Raw genomic sequence first — 24,035 nt, 5'->3', positions numbered from 1 at the left:
GGTACATTCGTGCAACGATTGTGCTTTTTTCGCGAATGCGCTTTTGTTAAATCATCACCCGTTTGGTGAAGTTGAAGTAATCTGTGATTCGATGATAAATTAACAGGCACCGCATTGATTATATGCAACACAGGACAAGCTAGTTAACCCAGTAATATCATCAACCATGGGTGGTTAACTAGTGATTATGTGAAGATTTTATTGTTTTTTTTATAGTTAGCTAGTTTAATGCTAGCTAACAACTTACCTTGACTCCTTGCAGCCACAGGTCATTTTGATGCTGCACTCGCGTAACAGGTGGTCAGCCTGCCGTAACAGGTGGTCAGCCTGCCGTAACAGGTGGTCAGCCTGCCGTAACAGGTGGTCAGCCTGCCGTAACAGGTGGTCAGCCTGCCACGCAGTCTCCTCATGGATTGCAATGTAGTCGTCCATAATCAGTGTCCAAAAAGGCAGATTACCGATTGTTATGAAAACTTGAAATCGCCCCTAATTAATCGGCCATGCCTCTAGTTGATTCAGTGTTATGGGAATGATGGTGAATAGTTCCTCATCCTGTCTGTTTCTCCATAGCGAGGGGAGGAGCAGGAGGAAGAGGAGGAGAGGAGTAACGCCAGAATGAGTCTGGATAGGTCGAGAACTCTGGACAGACTACGCAGCTTCAAACAGGTGAGAGGACACAGTTACCTCTGAATAACACAGTCTAAACATCTCATGTTGAATACATCTTAGGTTGACGCTGTGTTTAGATGTAACTGTTGGTTCTTTGTCTGTTGCAGCGTTTCCCTGGTCAGGTGACTCTGAAGTCCAGCAGACTGCGTATGTCCCACGGCCACTCCCGGAGGAAAACCTCCACTCCCCTCTCCCCCGTGGGGAGGCCTGAGACCCTGGCTGCCAGTGTCCAAACAGACACTGTTGACCTCCCTGAGCTCTTTGCTCCTCCCTCTGATGCCTGTGGTCATCAGAGTGTCTCTCTACCCCCGCTAGGGGGCGCCACTGGGCCTCTCTCTGCCCCCTCTCTTCCTCCCCTCTCAGCGATTCCCTCCTCTGCCCCTCCACCTCCTCCCCCCTCCTCCCCCACCCCTCCCTCCTTAGATGACCTCTCCAGTGAGGGAGTTGAGTGGGCTCATCCCACTAGCCCAGTCCGGCAATCCAAGGCTGGGTCAGATTCAGAGCCTCTCCCCCTGGCTCCCTTCTCCCCACGTTTCTTTGACAGCAATCAGCTGCAGACAGCCAGAAAGAAACTGAAGAAGACAGCCATGCTGGACTCCTCACAATGGAGGAGAGGTCAGACATGACAACATACTGTTACCTGGATTTTAAAGGAATATATCAAAATCATAACTTGACTAGATTTTTAACATTGTTCCATTCTCCCATCTCTCCAGCGAGTTCTCCCATGGACGAGGTCCTGAACTCCCTGAAGAGAGGCAGCTTCCACCTGCGTAAGGCTGAGCTGAGAGTCCTAGCCCCTGACCCAGACGATGACGAGAGCAACAACATCCTGGCCCAGATCCGGCAGGGTGTCCGGTTGAAGAAGGTGCGGACGCGGCCGGAACAGCGGCACACCAAGGGCTTGTTCCCCCACTCTGCCGACGCTCTGACCCGCTCCATCCATGAAGCCCTGAGACGCATCAAGGAGGCTTCGCCTGAGTCTGAGTCTGAGGACGAAGGCCTGCCCTACACCGACTGGGAGAACTAGATACAAGATACACACACACACACACACACACACACACAACGGCACCGACTGGGACTCTGATCTTTGACCTCAGCCACTACCATCTACTATTTCTGGCTCCACATTGACAGACTGAAAGCTGAGTAGAGATGTTAACTATTTCTTACTATTTCTTCTGGTCTTTGTAATGGACCACTAGCCTTAGCTCCTGGTTTTCTGTGTTGTGCTGACTCCTCACGCTCTATATAGTCAAGCACTTTGAGAACCTAGTATGAAAGTCACTATGTAAAAGTAATTCCTTCACTCGATTCCTTCTTTGTCCTGGACCAAGCGGGGGAATAAGGCTCCTTGTCATTGCACCGACTGGAGAGCTAGGGTTCTGGGATCCCTTTATATAGAATTAACTATGAGGTTGGAGAGGTTAGGTTGCTGGGGTGAGTTGGTTTTCCGTTTGACAGGATTGAGTGTTTTCTTTAATGTTAATTCAACCCCCCATAGAATAAAATGTGTTATTGTTTGGCTGGAACAAAATGCCTGCACTCACACCGTCCAGTCCTCTGCGGGTGAGCGTGGCAACCCCTGGTGTCGAGAAGTCATGATATTTTTCTCTGTAAAACCAGTGCCCTTTAAAGTCAGCTGATCTGTCCAGCTCTACAAAGACAGGTGTCATTCATTCCATACTCTATATTCATATTCCATCATGACACGTGTTTCTGTTGATGGTTTTTAAAGTGTGCTTTTACGTTCTTTTTAAGGAGTTTTTCTTTTTTCACTGTTATTATTTTTCACGAGTCCACTATTACCGTGGAGTCGCTTCACGTTTCTACGCCTGATTATTTGATCTGTTTTATCTAAGAGCTGTCAAAACTGAAACTATTTCTATAGGAACAATCTCTGTTTACTGTAATGAATCATGCACTGAGTATGAAGGACATGTTGAAGAGAAAATGATGTACTGTTTGGAACTGAAGGACTGTGTGTACAACTGCTGTCCAAGTTGACATTTGGCCAGGTCAAAGGTGGTAGTACTGTATTTTTCCGGTCTTGAAAAACGCTCAGATAGAAATGTATGGTGCAGAACTGATATGATTGTCGGTCATGTAGAACAGGGACCTTGTCAGCTCTATTCATTATATTTCTATCTGTGTTTACCTCACTGAATCCACCAGTGGTATGGTACTGGTAACTAACCACAGTGAGTCAGTAGGCTGAGCATATGGGGCTCATTCTTCATGCTGTGTCTTCATGGCAAGTGGTTAAAACCCAATCATGTGACTTTCTGCAGCGTCCGCATATCTCTGACTGGGTCTCTAGTCTGAATTGGCTTCTTCTCCTTTATCTGCACTGAATCTATAAACGGTGTGTAGGTGACAGCAACACAGTATATTGACTCAGAGGAATTAGCTTTTCACTGTCACTTTTTTAGTGCAGATGGAGAGAAGTTTAGGAGTGTAGAGGCAGCCATTTTAGTTATATTGAGATGGCCCCTTCCTGTCCATATACAGTACAAACCTGTCTGTTGGAAAATTACTTTCATTTTTGTCCGTTTTCTTCATTGTATTTGGGATCTTTATGCATTTTGTTTATTTTATACATGATTTGTAAAATCTTTTGTATTATTCATTTCCATCTCTTCTATCTGTCTTTAGCTAACACTACAGTTTGACCTATAACCTTTGACTTGTATGACCTTATGCATGTGGCTGGCCTGGTCTGATTTAAAGATGAGTCCGTCACAAGATAAGTGCAATATTATTATATTAAACTGAAATGTAATATATAATGTAATGTACATCCTGAAAATACATTGGCATGCTTAAAAACATCCTAAGTATTTATTGAGTAAAAACACTTCATGATTTAAGAAATGGAGTAAGAATTTATAAAGCAATACCATACAAAATGTAAATGTGCTTAAATGTTTTCTTTTGCCTTTTACTCTCATCTTACTGTTATTGCATTCCTAACTGCTTTATATATCAGTTATATTTTTTCCCTTCAAAATAAAACCAAGTCCCGAAATGTCTTCCTGTCCTGTTCTTTGACTTATCACAGAGCCATTAGAACTCAACTCAGCCTTTGGCCAAACCAGACAGCCTTTTGTTGGGTCTAGTACATCATGCACATCCACATGAGGTCAACCACAAATAGTATTTCATTAAAAAAAACTGCCAAACAATCCCCTTTAAAACAGTGAGTGGATGTGATGTTATACAAGAAGCATCAGGACAGGAACTGAAGTGAGTGCAGATTAGAGAAAATTAGGAACATTCAGATAGTGAAAAATGACAACACTTCATTCTTTTTTACATTTTACTATAAACTCAATTACAATTGTTTAAGCATGTGGTATAATCATCTAAAATTATTACTCAAACATTATTCCCTTTCAAATTGTAGTACAGATCATAATTGAAAAGGCCAACCAGCCCAGAAACCACATTCAAATCTCTCAAAGATACCAGAACCAACAAGCCCTTAAATAGTGTTCTTCAGGTATACATATAGTTTTATTTTTTATACATTATCACAGATTTTTGGCAATAGTAAACCCGACAAAAGTTCCGTAGTTAGCTACCATTGATGCATCTTTGTACCAAAGGCAATGTCAGCAAAATTCATATTCTGTACAGGAAAACATTTGGCAAAAGGAAATAATGTCTCTGCAAACCACACATGCTATGCACAAGGGTCTCTGTAAATCAATTTCCTTTTTAAGTAGTTCAAAAATATTGCCCTTTTTTTTTTTTTTACACCCCCAAAAAAAAAAAAATCTACCTTGACACCCACATACCAGACATGAAAATCATTAAGTTAAAACAAATATTTGTTTCATAAAATTCTCAATCTGTGGTTATAATATATCTGGAATAATAAATTAAGGGAAAACATAGGAACCAATCAATCACTGCACTTCAAGTTGTAACAGAAACAAGGAGGGGGAAAATAAAGAAAAATAGTTTTGGATTCACCCAAACATTCAATTCCATTTTCACAAGTGCACTAGAAATGTGTTATATTAGTATTTGTAATAAAAAAGTTTATAGAAAGGAAAGACTTGTAGTAACTGCTGACCCCAGCTTCTGGCCTTGGGTTGGCGTTGTTTCCACCTGGTCTCTCCTTACATTTCCCAGAAGAGGAGGAAAATACCTGAAAGCGAGACTGAAATGTGTATTTTTACTCTTGACGCTCTCTCTTTATATTGCTCATTTAGTATAGAAGGTTGTCCCAGATAGGTCCTCAATCTTGGACAAGATGCCACATTCTTCTTTAATCTCCATGGAAATGTTGTGATAGGAGGACATTAGGAGCATTTAAAAACAAGGTCACTGGGAGGTCATCTGTCTGACCTCTGACCCTTAGTCCTAGCCCAGTGTTAGATGGGGCCTCGGAGCAAACGGCCGTAGAGTCCAGTGAAACGCTGTAAGGATCCGTGAGTACAACTGTCTACATCTCCATGACCTCATCTAATCGGACTGTCCATTTGGCTGACAATGATATCTCCATAGTAACCAGAGCAATAATAGTACTGTAGTAATAACTGAATAATAAAGTGGTATATGCAGAATAGTTAGAAAACAGACCTGAACCCATGACGGACAACAGCAAAGATTAAACAAAAACATCCACCAGCAACTGAACTTTGCTGTTAATAGTGTCTGTAATGGAAGAAAAACCCAAAGTAAAATAACCCACCATATTCAACATCCTCTCCTATGGAATGCTAGCCAGACTTGGCAAAAAAAGCAGAGGGAAAATAGATATTTGAGCAGCTTGTAGTCTGTAATGTGTAAAGAACATCCCACAGGGAGAACAAAGAGATGGAAGGCAGGGCCCAAGCAAAGCCTCGACAGGACCTCTGAAGTGTGTCTGTGTATGAAGTGTGTGAGAATGTTCATATAGTATACAGGTGTACCAGCAATATGTAGTGAACATTAGCCAAAACTAGAGAATCCAAGCGAGCAAGTCTATCTATTTACAATTATGTTCAAGCATGTGGCATAATCAACACATGCTTGATTATGTGCATGTTAGTGAAGAATAATGACTGTGTATGTACTAATAACAGTGTGTGAATATTTTCATACAGTGCCCTCGTGCACTACAATTCATTCTCCAGTCACTATGTTATTATGGTGGCGATGGTGCTCCACTTGGGGGCTGTGTCGTAGCACTTCTCGTCTCTTCTAGCTGCTGCTGTCCTCGATGAGTCTGGCTAGGCTGTCTCGGAGCTCTGTCAGCTCAAAGATCTTCCCGTCCAGCAGCTCCAGCAGGGACCGCAGACTCTTCCTGAAGGCCTCACTCTCTAGCTGACTGCCCTCCAGATGCAGCTCCAACTCCCCCAGCTGGGCCTCCAACGTCTGGTTCCTCTCCTCAGTCTCCTGGGGGTGGGGTAGAGGAGGGGGGATGTTGTGTTAACGTGTGCACACAGCAAACATACTCATACAGTGGCTCGAAAAAAATATTCATACCCCTTGGAATCTTCACATTTTATTGTGTTAAAAAGTGTGATTAAAAAAGGTCCTGTGTGGCTCAGATGGTAGAAAGCATGGTGCTTGCAAAATCATGGTTGTGGGTTGGATTCCCATGGGGACCAGTACAAATAACAAATGTATTCACTCACTACTTTGTCGCTCTGGATAAGACGTTCTAAGACGTTGGGGGGGGGTCCTAAACTGACATATGGAATTGTTTTCAAATGGTCGCACTATGGATAATTTGATTTCGAATTGTAGGACCCCTTTAAGTATCAATTACTTGGTAAAATATAGATTTTCTAAAGCCCATAGAAACGCATTGACTAACATTCATAATTGGCAAAAAGAACAACCAAAAATGAAATCATAAGAAACAAGGTTAAAGTGTCTGTCCTAACATTATTATTCTTAATTTTTTTTAATCAAGCTGGGGCTGCAGATGTTTTGCCTGCACTGCAAAGGGCTATATCAGTCCACTAATACAGGACTATTAAAGGCCCAGTGCACAATCTTTATTTTTATTCAAAGATATACAGTACCAGTCAAAAGTTTGAACACACCTACTCATTCAAGTACTACTCACTCATTTTTCTTTATTTTGACTATTTTCTACATTGTATAAAAATAGTGATGACATCAAAACTATGAAATAACACATATGGAATCATGTAGTAACCAAAAAAAAAGTGTTAGAGAAATCAAAATATATTATATAATTGAGATTCTTCAAAGCAGCCACCCTTTGCCTTGATGACAGCTTAGCACACTCTTGGCATTCTCTCAACCAGCTTCATGAGGTAGTCACCTGGAATGCATTTCACTTAACAGGTGTGCCTTGTTAAAAGTTAAATAGTGAATATTTCTTTCTTCATGCATTTGAGCCAATCAGTTGTGTTGTGACAAGGTAGGGGTGGTATACAGAAGATAGCCCTATTTGGTAAAAGATGAGGTCCATATTATGGCAAGAACAGCTCAAATAAGGAAAGAGAAATGACAGTCCATCATTACTTTAAGACATGAAGGTCAGTCAAAGCGGGACATTTCAAGAACTTTGAATGTTTCTTCAAGTGCAGTCGCAAAAACCATCCAGCGCTATGATGAAACTGGCTCTCATGAGGACCGCCACAGGAAAGGAAGACCCAGAGGTAGCTCTGCTGCACAGGATAAGTTCATTAGAGTTAACTGCACCTCAGATTGCAGCCCAAATAAATGTGTCACACAGTTCAAGTAACAGACACATCTCAACATCAACTGTTCAGAGGAGACTGCGTGAATCAGGCCTTCATGGTCAAATTGCTGCAAAGAAACCACTACTAAAGGACACCAATAAGAAGAGACTTGCTTGGGCCAAGAAACACGACCAATGGACATTAGACCGGTGTAAATCTGTCCTTTGGTCTGATAAGTCCAAATTTGAGATTTCTGGTTCCAACCGCAGTGTCTTTGTGAGACGCAGAGTAGGTGAACAAAAGATCTCTGCATGTGTGGTTCCCACCGTGAAGCATGGAGGAGGTGGTGCGATGGTGTGGGGGTGTTTTTGCTGGTGCCACTGTCCGTGATTTATTTAGAATTCAAGGCTCACTTAACCAGCATGGCTACCACAGCATTCTGCAGAGATACACCATCCCATCTAGTTTGCACTTAGTGGGACTATCATTTGTTTTTCAACAGGACAGTGACCCACCACACCTCCAGGCTGTGTGAGGGCTATGTGACCAAGAAGGACAGTGATGAGTGCTGCATCAGATGACCTGGCCTCCACAATCACCTGACCTCAACCCAATTGAGATGGTTTGACTTTCAAGCACAGGTGCCTCAATTCAATACTGTAAGGTCCCTCAATTCAACACTTGACTGAGGGACCTTACATATGTTGTATGGGGTACAGGGGAAGAGGTAGTCATTTAAAAATCATGTCAAGCCCTATTATTTCACACAGAGTGAGTCCATGTAACTTACTTGATTTTTACTCCTTTACAAAATTAGACTTTCCTGATCAAAATGGCTTAATACTTATGCAATGACTATACTTAAGTAATCACATTTGTATACATCTTAAACATAGTTTCTTCCACTTTGTCATTATAATATTTTGAGTAGATTGCTGACAAAAAAGACAATTAAAATAATTGTAATCCCACTTTGTAACACAATAAATGTGAAGACATCCAAAGGGTCTGAATACTTTTGCAAGGCACTGTATAGACAAACACACAAAGACAAAACCCACACTTATAAACACAAACACACACAAACCAACAAACACAAACGTACACACTGCAGTGAAAACAGATGTCTGAGGCCCAGTGTCGTGTGCAGTGCAATACAGTGGTGTTGTTCATTTTCTCACCTGTAGTTTATGTGTTAGCGATTCCTTCAGAGTCTGGAACTCATTAGCACTCTCCACTTCCTCTTTCAACCTCTCTAGTTCCTGCAGGGAGGGAAAATATACAATCACAGGGCTAACATGTACATTCTCCCCCCCCCCCCCCCCCCACACACACACACACACACACACCTCCTCCTTGGCCTTTAATGCTGATTCCAGTTCTTCTATCGTCTGGTTGAGCTCAGTCTTCTGGGATTTGATGACTGGCGTCTGACCACTAACACACTCCAGCTCTGTCACCTGAGGACATACATAGTGTTGGTAATCATATCGTTTTTATGTTCTTTGTGTAACCATTCTGATCTGTTTGTGTCATCTCTCTCTAGTATCCCTTTATAATGTCAGTCAGTCTTATTCATTTGTGTAGTCTCTCTAGTATCCCTTTATAATGTCAGTCAGTCTGACCCATTTGTGTAGTCTCTCTCTAGTATCCCTTTATAATGTCAGTCAGTCTTACCCATTTGTGTAGTCTCTCTAGTATCCCTTTATAATGTCAGTCAGTCTTATTCATTTGTGTAGTCTCTCTAGGATCCCTTTATAATGTCAGTCAGTCTTACCCATTTGTGTAGTCTCTCTCTAATATTCCTTTATAAAGTCAGTCTTACCCGTTTGTGTAGTCTCTCTCTAGTATCCCTTTATAAAGTCAGTCTTACCCGTTTGTGTAGTCTCTCTCTAGTATCCCTTTATAAAGTCAGTCTTACCCGTTTGTGTAGTCTCTCTCTAGTATCCCTTTATAAAGTCAGTCTTACCCGTTTGTGTAGTCTCTCCAGTTTCCCTTTATGTCAGTCAGTCTTACCCATTTGTGTAGTCTCTCTCTAGTATCCCTTTATAAAGTCAGTCAGTCTTACCCATTTGTGTAGTCTCTCTCCAGTTTCCCTTTATAATGTCAGTCAGTCTTACCCGTTTGTGTAGTCTCTCCAGTATCACTTTATAAAGTCTCTCTCTAGTATCCCTTTATAAAGTCAGTCAGTCTTACCCGTTTGTGTAGTCTCTCTCCAGTTTCCCTTTATAATGTCAGTCAGTCTTACCCGTTTGTGTAGTCTCTCTCTAGTATCCCTTTATAAAGTCAGTCTTAACCGTTTGTGTAGTCTCTCCAGTATCACTTTATAAAGTCTCTCTCTAGTATCCCTTTATAAAGTCAGTCAGTCTTACCCGTTTGTGTAGTCTCTCTCCAGTTTCCCTTTATGTCAGTCAGTCTTACCCGTTTGTGTAGTCTCTCTAGTATCCCTTTATAATGTCAGTCAGTCTTACCCGTTTGTGTAGTCTCTCTCTAGTATCCCTTTATAAAGTCAGTCTTACCCGTTTGTGTAGTCTCTCTCCAGTATCCCTTTATAAAGTCAGTCTTACCCGTTTGTGTAGTCTCTCTAGTATCCCTTTATAAAGTCAGTCTTACCCGTTTGTGTAGTCTCTCTCTAGTATCCCTTTATAAAGTCAGTCTTACCCGTTTGTGTAGTCTCTCTCTAGTATCCCTTTATAAAGTCAGTCTTACCCGTTTGTGTAGTCTCTCTCTAGTATCCCTTTATAAAGTCAGTCTTACCCGTTTGTGTAGTCTCTCTCCAGTATCCCTTTATAAAGTCAGTCTTACCCGTTTGTGTAGTCTCTCTCCAGTATCCCTTTATAAAGTCAGTCTTACCCGTTTGTGTAGTCTCTCTCCAGTATCCCTTTATAAAGTCAGTCTTACCCGTTTGTGTAGTCTCTCTCTAGTATCCCTTTATAAAGTCAGTCTTACCCGTTTGTGTAGTCTCTCTCTAGTATCCCTTTATAAAGTCAGTCTTACCCGTTTGTGTAGTCTCTCTCTAGTATCCCTTTATAAAGTCAGTCTTACCCGTTTGTGTAGTCTCTCTCTAGTATCCCTTTATAAAGTCAGTCTTACCCGTTTGTGTAGTCTCTCTCTAGTATCCCTTTATAAAGTCAGTCTTACCCGTTTGTGTAGTCTCTCTCTAGTATCCCTTTATAAAGTCAGTCTTACCCGTTTGTGTAGTCTCTCTCTAGTATCCCTTTATAAAGTCAGTCTTACCCGTTTGTGTAGTCTCTCTCTAGTATCCCTTTATAAAGTCAGTCTTACCCGTTTGTGTAGTCTCTCTCTAGTATCCCTTTATAAAGTCAGTCTTACCCCCTTTATAAAGTCAGTTTGTGTAGTCTCTCTCTAGTATCCCTTTATAAAGTCAGTCTTACCCGTTTGTGTAGTCTCTCTAGTATCCCTTTATAAAGTCAGTCTTACCCGTTTGTGTAGTCTCTCTCTAGTATCCCTTTATAAAGTCAGTCTTACCCGTTTGTGTAGTCTCTCTCTAGTATCCCTTTATAAAGTCAGTCTTACCCGTTTGTGTAGTCTCTCTAGTATCCCTTTATAAAGTCAGTCTTACCCATTTGTGTAGTCTCTCTCTAGTATCCCTTTATAAAGTCAGTCTTACCCGTTTGTGTAGTCTCTCTCCAGTATCCCTTTATAAAATCAGTCTTACCCGTTTGTGTAGTCTCTCTCTAGTATCCCTTTATAAAGTCAGTCTTACCCGTTTGTGTAGTCTCTCTCTAGTATCCCTTTATAAAGTCAGTCTTACCCGTTTGTGTAGTCTCTCTAGTATCCCTTTATAAAGTCAGTCTTACCCGTTTGTGTAGTCTCTCAGCCTCCTCCTGGTAAGCAGCCAGTTGTTGTTTCCACTGTTTGACGTTGGCTGTGGACTCCAGCAGAGCTGCTGTCAGCTTGGCATTGTTGCCCTTCAGGGCTGCCAGCTCGGCCTCCCAGTGCTTGTTAATACTGGACGAACTGGAGACAGACAGACACTTCAGCAGAGTTTCAGTGACCATGACCCAGACATTGGTGCCAAGACCCAGACCCAGTGTATTGAGACACATGACAAGACCAACTGACCAAGACTGCTTTTTTGTGGTCACGACTGCAAGATCAAGACTCCATCTCTGATATAAACTCAATCATTGTTTTCCTGAGTTTATTGCAAAAAATAACAAAATAAAAAAAATAAACTGTAATTTGACTAAAGACTATGAACCATTCCAGCACCAATGTACAAATACATGTTCAACTTCATGTTCATCAGCATTACTGACCTCAGAGGCTAGAGTGGAACTCATGTGGGAACGGTTATGGTGAATACGAAGAGGTGGGGGAGTGAAATACATTTTCCATTTATTTAGTCATTAATAATTCAAATCAGCACTACACAGTGTTTTGATATAATGCTTAACTACTGTCCAGGGTTCTGGGACCACATGAATAAGAGATGGATGACTCGACACATCCAGGTGCGAGCAGACCACGCACACGCGGTGCTGCTGCTGTGCCAATTTCCTTTTAAATAAGAGGTCCCAGTGAACAGCTAAACCCCACCAATACCAGACTGAACATGGGAACACAGTGGAGTGCTGTGGATGTTCAGCTTGTACAAGGGAAGATGAGTTTTAAAGGAAGGAATTGGAAGATAGTTTTGTATCAATTGGTATTATCTTACCATTTCCAAAGAGAACTGAATGTGCTCATTTATTCAGCCTTCGCCCGCTGACCGACCATGCCTTCGCCCGCTGACCGACCATGCCTTCGCCCGCTGACCGACCATGCCTTCGCCCGCTGACCGACCATGCCTTCGCCCGCTGACCGACCATGCCTTCGCCCGCTGACCGACCATGCCTTCGCCCGCTGACCGACCATGCCTTCGCCCGCTGACAGACCATGCCTTCGCCCACTGACAGACCATGCCTTCGCCCACTGACAGACCATGCCTTCGCCCACTGACAGACCATGCCTTCGCCCACTGACAGACCATGCCTTCGCCCACTGACAGACCATGCCTTCGCCCACTGACAGACCATGCCTTCGCCCACTGACAGACCATGCCTTCGCCCACTGACAGACCATGCCTTCGCCCACTGACAGACCATGCCTTCGCCCACTGACAGACCATGCCTTCGCCCACTGACAGACTATGCCTTGCCCACTGACCGACCATGCCTTGCCCACTGACCAACCATGCCTTGCCCACTGACCAACCATGCCTTGCCCACTGACCTACCATGCCTTGCCCACTGACCAACCATGCCTTGCCCACTGACCAACCATGCCTTGCCCACTGACCAACCATGCCTTGCCCACTGACCAACCATGCCTTGCCCACTGAGGTGAACTATCTTTGTGCTTGACACCCTACTCCAGCCCCTGGCTTCAGAGCCTTGTTCTTACCTGTGGGAGAAGGGCAGTTGGTTCTGAGACGGCTCGGGACGGGGCTCGGGTGGGTGCTGCGGCATTTCAGGGGTGGTGCCCCTCTCGTCATCAGTGCCGTTGATGCTCTCCGGGGTCAAAGGTGACTGCAGGTCACCGGTGGCTGACTCCTGGCATGATGTAAACAATAAGGTTAAAGGAACAGAAATACAGTTGAACTGTATGTTCTCAACTGCTGAGTAAATAAAATACTGATGTAATGTGGAGAGAATACCTGCACAATGAGTTACACTCCACAGAAAGTGATGTTTCAAGTGAGTTTTTGTTTCTCTCAAGTGAGTAGGCCTATGTGTTTTCAAGTGAGTAGGCCTATGTGTTTTCAAGTGAGTAGGCCTATGTGTTTTCAAGTGAGTAGGCCTATGTGTTTTCAAGTGAGCTTGTTGTTTTCTCACTTGAAAAAAGAAACATCGCTTTATGGGAGCATAGCTGACACTGGGAGATCAGAGTTCATCTGAGACTGAGAAGGGATTCATTCATCTGTGTGTTAATCTGATATTAGGATGGGGGAGAGAGGGAGAAGTTGGTTAATCCATGGAGGGCAGGGTTCTCCCCAAAGAGTGGAACAGTGCCATTCAACACCTCAATACTAGGGTAAATATTCACTATACTGTATAATGGACATTGTTTGGTCCATGTTTCTACAGCAGTGACAACATTGTGGGGAGACCACCTGAAGGGCTGGAGTGTTAGCCTGGGGTAGTTGGGGATTTCAACACTGGACTGGAGTAAGAGGGCAAAGCAGGAGGGTTATCGGAGACTGGGGTCAGATGACAATGATTTGGATTCCATTTTACCTTCTTTTTTACAGGTACTCTGAGAGGGACTCTGGGAGGTACTTTGTGAGGTACTGAGAGCACATTCTTTTTTAGTGCAGTGACCTGGGGAAGAGTTGCAGGGGAGAAGAGATGAGCCAATTGAAACCTGGGGATGGTTAGGCCAGGTTGGGAGTTTAGCCAGGACACTGGAGTTAACACACTATAGTCTTGCCATGAGAGTTCAGACACTCCCATTAGGAATTAGTTTAACTCATCCAAGAGTAGTGCTTTGCAGGTAGTGTTTCCAATCACTTCCTGTGATACCTAAATCATTTGGGGTCCATTCACTCCCATTGTTTTCTGGTAACAAAATGTTAATGTTAGTGGTGGGTTGTGTACAAAAACACCAGGTGCTTTGCAGTCTATACCGGTCCAAAAGCTACATTTAATGTGAGGAAACGGGTACATTTTTAATTAAGGTGAGTAAGTACGTGTTGGTGAACTATCCCATTTGAGGTAGGGGTGTGTGTTGTTGAGACTACCTGAGAGGGGGTGCTGGTGAGTTCCATCTTCTCCTGGGATTTCTCCTTGGCTAATCGGGCCGCCTCTTTAAACTCTGCAAACTTCTCTGCAAACTGAGAAAGAACCACAATGACACAGAAAACACTGACTAAACACTGTGTGTGTTTATGTGGTGTGTTTAGGAGCTCAACTTTGGCAATGTGTGTGTGTACCTTGAGCAGGTGGTTCTCTGAGGAGAAGCCCAGGCCATAGACGGTGTTGGCTCGGCTGTCGGCCCACTGGCCAAACTTCTGGGAGGTCTTGGTGAAGGTCATGTTGGGGGTGATGGTGCTGTTGATGATTGCCTGGGGAAGGAGAGAGGAGTTGTATGAATCACAAAAGCAATGCTGACCCACTTGCCTAAAAGATGAGTGGGCTTGTTGTTTTCTGAACGGTTTCCTTCAGCAACAGTAACAACTGTGTTATCTATCTGTGTTTGTGTCAGATGAAAAGTGTGTGTGTGTGTGCGTATGCATGTGTGTGTGTGTGCACGATACACCCCTATTGATTATTAAACAGGAAGCCGTCAATGAGAGGAGAGGCCCCAGTGAGGCTGATTGACTCTACTGGCATCGACCACAGTGGGTGAGGGTGAGAGGAAGGTGGGCGAGGCACCCTTTTGGCCTGTAAAGTTCTGTGTGTGTGTGTGTATGTAAACTCAGCAAAAAAATTAACGTCTTCTCACTGTCAACTGCGTTTATTTTCAGCAAACTTAACGTGTGTAAATATTTGTATGAACATAAGATTCAACAACAGACATAAACTGAACAAGTTCCACAGACATGTGACTAACAGAACTGGAATAATGTGTCCCTGAACAAAGGGTTGGTCAAAATCAAAAGTAACAGTCAGCATCTGGTGTGGCCACCAGCTGCATTAAGTACTGCAGTGCATCTCCTCCTCATGGACTTCACCAGATTTGCCAGTTCTTGCAGTGAGATGTTACCCTACTCTTCCATCAAGGCACCTGCAAGTACTCAGACATTTCTGGGGGGGAATGGCCCTAGCCCTCACCCTCAAAAACAACAGCTCCCAGACGTGCTCAATGGGATTGAGATCCGGGCTCTTCGCTGTCCATGGCAAAACACTGACATTCCTGTCTTGCAGGAAATCAGCCATACTGCTCGTTTTGTGCGTGGTGGCATTGTAATGCTGGAGGGTCATGTCAAGATAAGCCTGCAGGAAGGGTACCACATGAGGGAGGAGGACGTCTTCCCTGTAACGCACAGCATTGAAATTGCCTGCAATGACAACAAGCTCAGTCCGATGATGCTGTTAAACACCGCCCCAGACCATGACGGACCCTCCAAATCGATCCCGCTCCAGAGTACAGGCCTCGGTGTAACGCTCATTCCTTCGACAATAATTGCGACTCCGACCATCACCCCTGGTGAGACAAAATCGCAACTCGTTAGTGAAGAGCACTTTTTGCCAGTCCTGTCTGGTCCAGCGACGGTGGGTTTGTGCCCATAGGTGACGTTGTTGACGGTGATGTCTGGTGAGGACCTGCCTTACAACAGGCCTACAAGCCCTCAGTCCAGCCTCTCTCAGCCTATTGTGGACAGTCTGAGCACTGACGGAGGGATTGTGCGTTCCTGGTGTAACTCAGGCAGTTGTTGTTGCCATCCTGTACCTGTCCCGCACATGTGATGTTTGGATGTACCGATCCTGTGCAGGTGTTTTTACACATGGTCTGCCACTGCGAGGATGATCAGCTGTCCGTCCTGTCTCCCTGTAGCGCTGTCTTAGGCGTCTCACAGTATGGACATTGCAATTTATTGCCCTGGTCACATCTGCAGTCCTCATGCCTCCTTGCAGCATGCCTAAGGCACGTTCACGCAGATGAGCAGGGACCCTGGGCATCTTTCTTTGGTGTTTATCAGTCAGTAGAAAGGCCTCTTTAGTGTCCCAAGTTTTAATAACTGTGACCTTAATTGCCTACTGTCTGTAAGCTGTTAGTGTCTTAATGACCGTTCAACAGGTGCATGTTCATTAATTGTTTATAGTTTATGGTTTATTGGGATTTTAACTAATTATCTTTGAAAGACAGGGTCCTGCAAAAGGTTTATTTTTGCTGAGTTTAGTTACTTCGGGCTGTGTGGATGTTGATGACGAGTGTTTCCTAGAGTGGCAGGCAGGCAGCACCTCACCACAGCCCACCCTCTCCCTGCTATTTCCAGCTCAGCACAGTAGCACTAACCACAGTTGTGTTCACCTATTCGCTAGCTTTACAGCACCAAGGGTCACACGCAAAGCAGTGTAGAGTGTGTGTGTGTGTGTGTGTGTGTGTGTGTGTGTGGAGCTTTACATATCGTTGCGGTACTAAAATAGCTCCTCCCCTGCACCCCTCTGAAGACTAAAATAATTTTTGTTACGACAGAACAGGCCACAACGCCCCCATGCCACTACCAACCATGGGCTCTGTTGCTACCACTGGCCATGGAAACACACACACGTGGGAAATGTAGTGTGTGTGTGAGTGAAACTACAAATTCCTTCAATCTTTGGTTCTGTCTGTCCGTGTCTGTAGGGATGGTCAAATGTGTCAAGTCTGCCTGTGGGAAAGAGAGGGAATACTGTACACAAGTACAGATGTGTGTTTCACGTGCTGTATGTAGTCTGTGTACATCAATCCATGATTGATTCTAAGGGATGTAGAGCATGGCGTGCCCTGAGCCTGAGGGAGCCTTCCTGTTGCCACTCCTAATCCCCTTGCTGAGGGGGAACCAGGCACTGTATACAGTGACTTCAGAAACTATTCATAGCCCTTGACATCTTGCACATTTTGGTGTGTTACAGCCTGAATTCAAATTCTACACACAATACCCTATAATAACCAAGTAAAAACATGTTTTTAGAAAAATGTGCTAATATTTATTGAAAATGAAAATTTACAGAAATTGAATTTGCATAAGTATTCACACCCCTGAGTCAATACTTTGTGTAAGCACCTTTGGCAGCGATTACTGCTGTGAGTCTTTCTGGGTAAGTCTCTAAGAGCTTTCCACACCTGGATTGTGCAACATTTTCCCATTATTATTTTCTAAATTCTTCGAGCTCTGTCACATTGGTTGGTGATCATTGCTAGACAACCATTTTCAGGTCTTGCCAGATTTTCAAGTAGATTTCATTCAAAACTGTAACTCGGCCTCTCAGGAACATTACCTGTCTTCTTGGTAAGCAACTCCAGTGTAGATTTAGGGCAACAGGTAGCCTAGCGGTTAAGAGAATTGGGCCAATAACTGAAAGGTTGTTGGAAAAAAAATCTGTTGATGTTCCCTTGAGCAAGGCACTTAACCATAATTGCTCCTGTAAGTTGCTCTGGATAAGAATGTCTGCTAAATTATTATAATGTTTTGGTGAAATCCTTGAGTGGTTTCCTTCCTCTCTGGCAACTCTCTGCTAGGTAAAGCCCCGCCTTATCTCAGCTCATTGGTCACCATAGCAGCACCCACCCGTAGCACCGCTCCAGCAGGTATATCTCACTGGTCACCCCCAAAGCCAATTCCTCCTTTGGTCATCTTTCCTTCCAGTTCTCTGCTGCCCATGACTGGAACGAATTGCAAAAATCTCTGAAGCTGGAGACTCCCATCTCCCTCACTAGCTTTAAGCACCAGCTGTCAGAGCAGTTTACAGATCACTGCACCTGTACATAGCCCATCTGTAAACAGCCCATCTATCTACCTACCTCATCCCCATACTGGTATTTATTTATTTATTTTGTTCCTTTGCACCCCAGTATCTCTACCTGCACATTCATCTTCTGCCGATCTACCATTCCAGTGTTTAATTGCTATATTGTAATTACTTCGCCACCGTGGCCTATTTATGTCCTTAACTTACCTCATTTGCACTTACTGTATATAGACTTTTTGTTTTCTTTTGTTCTACTGTATTATTGACTGTATGTTTAGTTTACTCCATGTGTAACTCTGTGTTGTATGTGTCGCACTGCTTTGCTTTATCTTGGCCAGGTCACAGTTGTAAATGAGAACTTGTTCTCAACTAACCTACCTGGTTAAATAAAGGTGTTCTCAACTAACCTACCTGGTTAAATAAAGGTGTTCTCAACTAACCTACCTGGTTAAATAAAGGTGTTCTCAACTAACCTACCTGGTTAAATAAAGGTGTTCTCAACTAACCTACCTGGTTAAATAAAGGTGTTCTCAACTAACCTACCTGGTTAAATAAAGGTGTTCTCAACTAACCTACCTGGTTAAATAAAGGTGTTCTCAACTAACCTACCTGGTTAAATAAAGGTGTTCTCAACTAACCTACCTGGTTAAATAAAGGTGTTCTCAACTAACCTACCTGGTTAAATAAAGGTGTTCTCAACTAACCTACCTGGTTAAATAAAGGTGTTCTCAACTAGCCTACCTGGTTAAATAAAGGTGTTCTCAACTAGCCTACCTGGTTAAATAAAGGTGAAATAAATCAAATGAAATAAAAAAGGAAGGAGGCCTGTATCTTTGTTGTGACTGGGTGTATTGACACACCATCCATAGTGTAGTTAATAACTTCACCATTCTCAAAGTGATTTCAATGTCTGCCCTTCTTTATCCAATAGGTGCCCTTCTTTGCTATGCATTGGAAAACCTCCCTGGTCTTTGTGGTCGAGTCTGTGTTTGAAATTCACTTCTCAACTGAGGGACCTTACAGATAATTGTATGTTTGGGGTACAAGGACGAGGTAGTCATTCAAAAATGATGTAAAACACTATTATTGCACTCAAAGTCCATTCTATTTGACTTGTTAAGCCAAATTTTACTCCTGAACTTTAGGCTTGAATACTTATCGACTCAATAAATGTCAGTTTTTCATTAAATTGGTAAACATTTTGAAAAACATAATTCCACTTTAGCATCATTTTTTAAGCTAGGCTGTAATACAACAAAATGTGGGAAAAGTCAAGGGGTGTGAAGACTTTCTGAAGACACTGTATATCTTCCCTCTCCTTTTACACAACTTTGCTGCGCACACACGCCCACCAAAACACACACACACACGCCCACCAAAACACACACACACACGCCCACCAAAACACACACACACACACGCCCACCAAAACACACACACACACACGCCCACCAAAACACACACACACACACGCCCACCAAAACACACACACACACACGCCCACCAAAACACACACACACACACGCCCACCAAAACACACACACACACACGCCCACCAAAACACACACACACACGCCCACCAAAACACACACACACACGCCCACACACGCCCACCAAAACACACACACACACGCCCACCAAAACACACACACACACGCCCACCAAAACACACACACCCACCCACCAAAACACACACACCCACCCACCAAAACACACACACCCACCAAAACACACACACCCACCAAAACACACACACCCACCAAAACACACACACACACACGCCCACCAAAACACACACACACACACGCCCACCAAAACACACACACACACGCCCACCAAAACACACACACACACGCCCACCAAAACAAAACACACACACACACGCCCACCAAAACAAAACACACACACACACACGCGCACCAAAACACACACACGCGCACCAAAACACACACACGCGCACCAAAACACACGCACATGCACACACGCCCACCCACACACGCCCACCAAAACACACACACACGCCACCAAAACACACACGCCACCAAAACACACACACACACGCCCACCAAAACACACACACACGCCCACCAAAACACACACACACACACGCCCACCAAAACACACACACACACGCCCACCAAAACACACACACACACGCCCACCAAAACACACACACACACACGCCCACCAAAACACACACACACACACACGCCCACCAAAACACACACACACGCCCACCAAAACACACACACACACCCACCAAAACACACACACACACATACGCCCACCAAAACACACACACACACATACGCCCACCAAAACACACACACACACATACGCCCACCAAAACACACACACACACATACGCCCACCAAAACACACACATACGCCCACCAAAACACACACACACACGCCCACCAAAACACACACACACACGCCACCAAAACACACACGCCCACCAAAACACACACACACACGCCCACCAAAACACACACACACACGCCACCAAAACACACACACACGCCCACCAAAACACACACACACACACGCCCACCAAAACACACACACACACACACCCACCAAAACACACACACACACGCCCACCAAAACACACACACACACGCCCACCAAAACAAAACACACACACGCCCACCAAAACAAAACACACACACACACACGCGCACCAAAACACACACACGCGCACCAAAACACACACACGCGCACCAAAACACACACACGCGCACCAAAACACACACACGCGCACCAAAACACACGCACATGCACACACGCCCACCCACACACGCCCACCAAAACACACACACACGCCCACCAAAACACACACGCGAACCAAAACACACACACACGCACACCAAAACACACGCACATGCACACACGCCCACCCACGCCCACCAAAACACACACACACACGCCCACCAAAACACACACGCCCACCAAAACACACACACACGCCACCAAAACACACACGCCCACCAAAACACACACACACGCCCACCAAAACACACACACACGCCCACCAAAACACACACACACACGCGCACCAAAACACACGCACACGCCCACCAAAACACACACACACACACACGCCCACCAAAACACACACACACACACGCCCACCAAAACACACACACACACACGCCCACCAAAACACACACACACACACACGCCCACCAAAACACACACACACACACGCCCACCAAAACACACACACACACACGCCCACCAAAACACACACACACACGCCCACCAAAACACACACACACACACACACGCCCACCAAAACACACACACACACACACGCCCACCAAAACACACACACACACACGCCCACCAAAACACACACACACACACGCCCACCAAAACACACACACACACACGCCCACCAAAACACACACACACATACGCCCACCAAAACACACACACACATAAGCCCACCAAAACACACACACACATACGCCCACCAAAACACACACACACACGCCCACCAAAACACACACACACACGCCCACCAAAACACACACACACACGCCCACCAAAACACACACACACACACGCCCACCAAAACACACACACACACGCCCACCAAAACACACACACACACACGCCCACCAAAACACACACACACACGCCCACCAAAACACACACACACACGCCACCAAAACACACACACGCCCACCAAAACACACACACACACACACACGCCCACCAAAACACACACACACACACGCCACCAAAACACACACACACACGCCCAAAACAAAACACACACACACGCGCACCAAAACACACACACGCGCACCAAAACACACACACGCGCACCAAAACACACACACGCGCACCAAAACACACACACGCGCACCAAAACACACGCACATGCACACACGCCCACCCACACACGCCACCAAAACACACACACACACGCCCACCAAAACACACACACACACGCCCACCAAAACACACACACACGCGCCCACCAAAACACACACACACGCGCACACCAAAACACACACACGCACACCCACCCACACCCACCCACGCACACCAAAACACACACACACACACCAAAACACACACACACACACACACCCACCCACACCCACCAAAACACACACACCCACACCCACCCACACCCACCCACACCCACCAAAACACAGACACGCACACCAAAACACACACACGCACCAAAACACACACACGCACCAAAACACACACACGCACCAAAACACACACACGCACGCACACCTTAGAGCCGTCCAGACTGATGATGCGGTAGACGTTGCGCGTGCTGTCGTAGAAGTAGGAAACTGTGACGGCGTGCTTACTGGTGGGAACCCAGTTCTTCTTGGTGGTGGGGTCGATCTGGAAGACATGTGCCCTCGTACTGAAGATAGGCTGCTCTCTGTAGGGGAGACAGGGAGAGGGGGTCAGTATATATATATATAGGAATTAAACTCACCACCCAGTTGTTGGTTCGCACAGCTGCGCCATGGGAAACAAAAGTACTGGGAGTGTGTGAGGGCTGAGGTAAGAGTGTAGAGTGTGTGTGGTAGGTAACACACACAGCCTCCCAGAGATCGCTACACACATCCATTCTTCACTGTCACCTGCAGCACACTGCACTGGCCATGACTGGGAGGGGGAACACACACACACACACACACACTTCAGTTCCAGTATTTGTGTGTGATATCTTCAATCCAGATGGAGCCCATTAACATTAACAAGGAGTTTTAATACCAGCACTAGAAAGACAAACATTACTTAACCACAGACAGAAATCACTTACTAGAAATGAATGGATGTAATGTTGAAGTTAATCAAATTGACTGGCTGGGTACATTAACGTACTAAAACAGGAGCAACAGGGATAAACGATTTTCTACTAGTCCATTAATTAATTACAGTAAACGTGCCTTTGCTAAGACAATAGAGAGGAGGTCCATTAAAGATGATGCATCCCCAGCACAGGGCACGTTTAAACTGTTAGGGCTGCCTGATAAATAGAATTAAATATTCAAGTATGGTCTCCTGAGTGGCGCAGCGGTCTAAGGCACTGCATCTCAGTGCTAGAAGTGTCACTACAGACACCTTGATTCGATTCCAGGCTGTATCACAACCGGCAGTGATTGGGAGTCCAATAGGTCGGCGCACAATTGGCCCAGCATCGTCCGGGTTTGGCCGGGGTAGGCCGTCATTATAAATAAGAATTTGTTCTTAACTGACTAGCCTAGTTATATAAAGGTTAAATAAAAGGAAGTGGTTCTTCAACATAATTTTCTTTGACAATGTATAGGTCGGTAGCATTAAAGTAGCCAACCTATACTGTGCTACTTGGGAGATAAGAGGAGAGTAGTGATATTTGCCTGACGATTCTTCGGCTGCTCTGTCGTTCGCTACATACTTTAGTCTGAGACTGCCGTTACTGAAGTGGTTTCTGGTGACGAGGGGTGTTGTACAAAACTAAATAATCAGTGACTGGCTCTGGCCCAACCTATCGTTTTCTGGACCAATCAGACGGCCCCGAAAGTGTTCACATTCAGTGAAGGGTCAGGGAGGTACTCCGATCCAGACTCATTGTGGAGAAGAAACTAACGTCTGTGAGCGTGGCGTAGCGTTTGGCCGCAGCAAGGAGTCTGGGTAGTCAGGCAATATAGGATTGAAAGAAAGAAAATAGGATAAAAGAATGAAGGAACTGATGGAATAAGGGCTGGAGGTGAGGATAGGAGAGAGAAAGAGCATGTGTGTTAGAGTGAGAGAGAATTAGCTGGAGAGAAGTGGGTCTAACTTCAACCGCCCTGCCTGTGTGTGAGTGTGAGAGAGAAATAGCTGGAGAGAAGTGGGTCTAACTTCAACCGCCCTGCCTGTGTGTGAGTGTGAGAGAGAATTAGCTGGAGAGAAGTGGGTCTAACTTCAACCGCCCTGCCTGTGTGTGAGTGTGAGAGAGAAATAGCTGGAGAGAAGTGGGTCTAACTTCAACCGCCCTGCCTGTGTGTGAGTGTGAGAGAGAATTAGCTGGAGAGAAGTGGGTCTAACTTCAACCGCCCTGCCTGTGTGTGAGTGTGAGAGAGAAATAGCTGGAGAGAAGTGGGTCTAACTTCAACCGCCCTGCCTGTGTGTGAGTGTGAGAGAGAATTAGCTGGAGAGAAGTGGGTCTAACTTCAACCGCCCTGCCTGTGTGTGAGTGTGAGAGAGAAATAGCTGGAGAGAAGTGGGTCTAACTTCAACCGCCCTGCCTGTGTGTGAGTGTGAGAGAGAAATAGCTGGAGAGAAGTGGGTCTAACTTCAACCGCCC

General features: G+C 44.9%; 2 protein-coding genes across 3 annotated transcripts in view; one reads left to right on the top strand and one right to left on the bottom strand.

Moving 5' to 3' along the window:
• Positions 1-3,704, top strand: part of LOC115121031 (junction-mediating and -regulatory protein-like) — a 62,905-nt gene extending 59,201 nt beyond the window's left edge. The window contains exons 8-10 of the mRNA XM_029650054.2: positions 571-666; positions 777-1,284; positions 1,386-3,704. Of these exons, the coding sequence (XP_029505914.2) occupies positions 571-666; positions 777-1,284; positions 1,386-1,699 (918 nt within the window). The 3' untranslated portion in view covers positions 1,700-3,704. The remainder of the gene's footprint in view (positions 1-570; positions 667-776; positions 1,285-1,385) is intronic.
• A 273-nt stretch (positions 3,705-3,977) lies between these two features.
• Positions 3,978-24,035, bottom strand: part of LOC115117289 (homer protein homolog 1-like) — a 43,912-nt gene continuing 23,854 nt past the window's right edge. Inside the window, exons 2-10 of one of the 2 annotated variants that reach the window (XM_065017395.1) lie at positions 21,986-22,142; positions 14,263-14,394; positions 14,071-14,163; positions 13,568-13,651; positions 12,735-12,883; positions 11,147-11,306; positions 8,675-8,785; positions 8,507-8,587; positions 3,978-6,060 (exon numbers count right to left, since the gene is read on the bottom strand). In XM_065017395.1, the coding sequence (XP_064873467.1) occupies positions 5,866-6,060; positions 8,507-8,587; positions 8,675-8,785; positions 11,147-11,306; positions 12,735-12,883; positions 13,568-13,651; positions 14,071-14,163; positions 14,263-14,394; positions 21,986-22,142 (1,162 nt within the window). In that variant the 3' untranslated portion in view covers positions 3,978-5,865. The remainder of the gene's footprint in view (positions 6,061-8,506; positions 8,588-8,674; positions 8,786-11,146; positions 11,307-12,734; positions 12,884-13,567; positions 13,652-14,070; positions 14,164-14,262; positions 14,395-21,985; positions 22,143-24,035) is intronic. The other variant, XM_065017394.1, reaches the window with a different exon arrangement.

The sequence above is a fragment of the Oncorhynchus nerka genome, linkage group LG4, assembly GCF_034236695.1.
Source record: "Oncorhynchus nerka isolate Pitt River linkage group LG4, Oner_Uvic_2.0, whole genome shotgun sequence".
NCBI lineage: Eukaryota > Metazoa > Chordata > Actinopteri > Salmoniformes > Salmonidae > Oncorhynchus > Oncorhynchus nerka.
The sequence above is the reverse complement of the archived record's forward strand: the minus strand, read 5'-3'. Positions and strand labels throughout refer to the sequence as shown.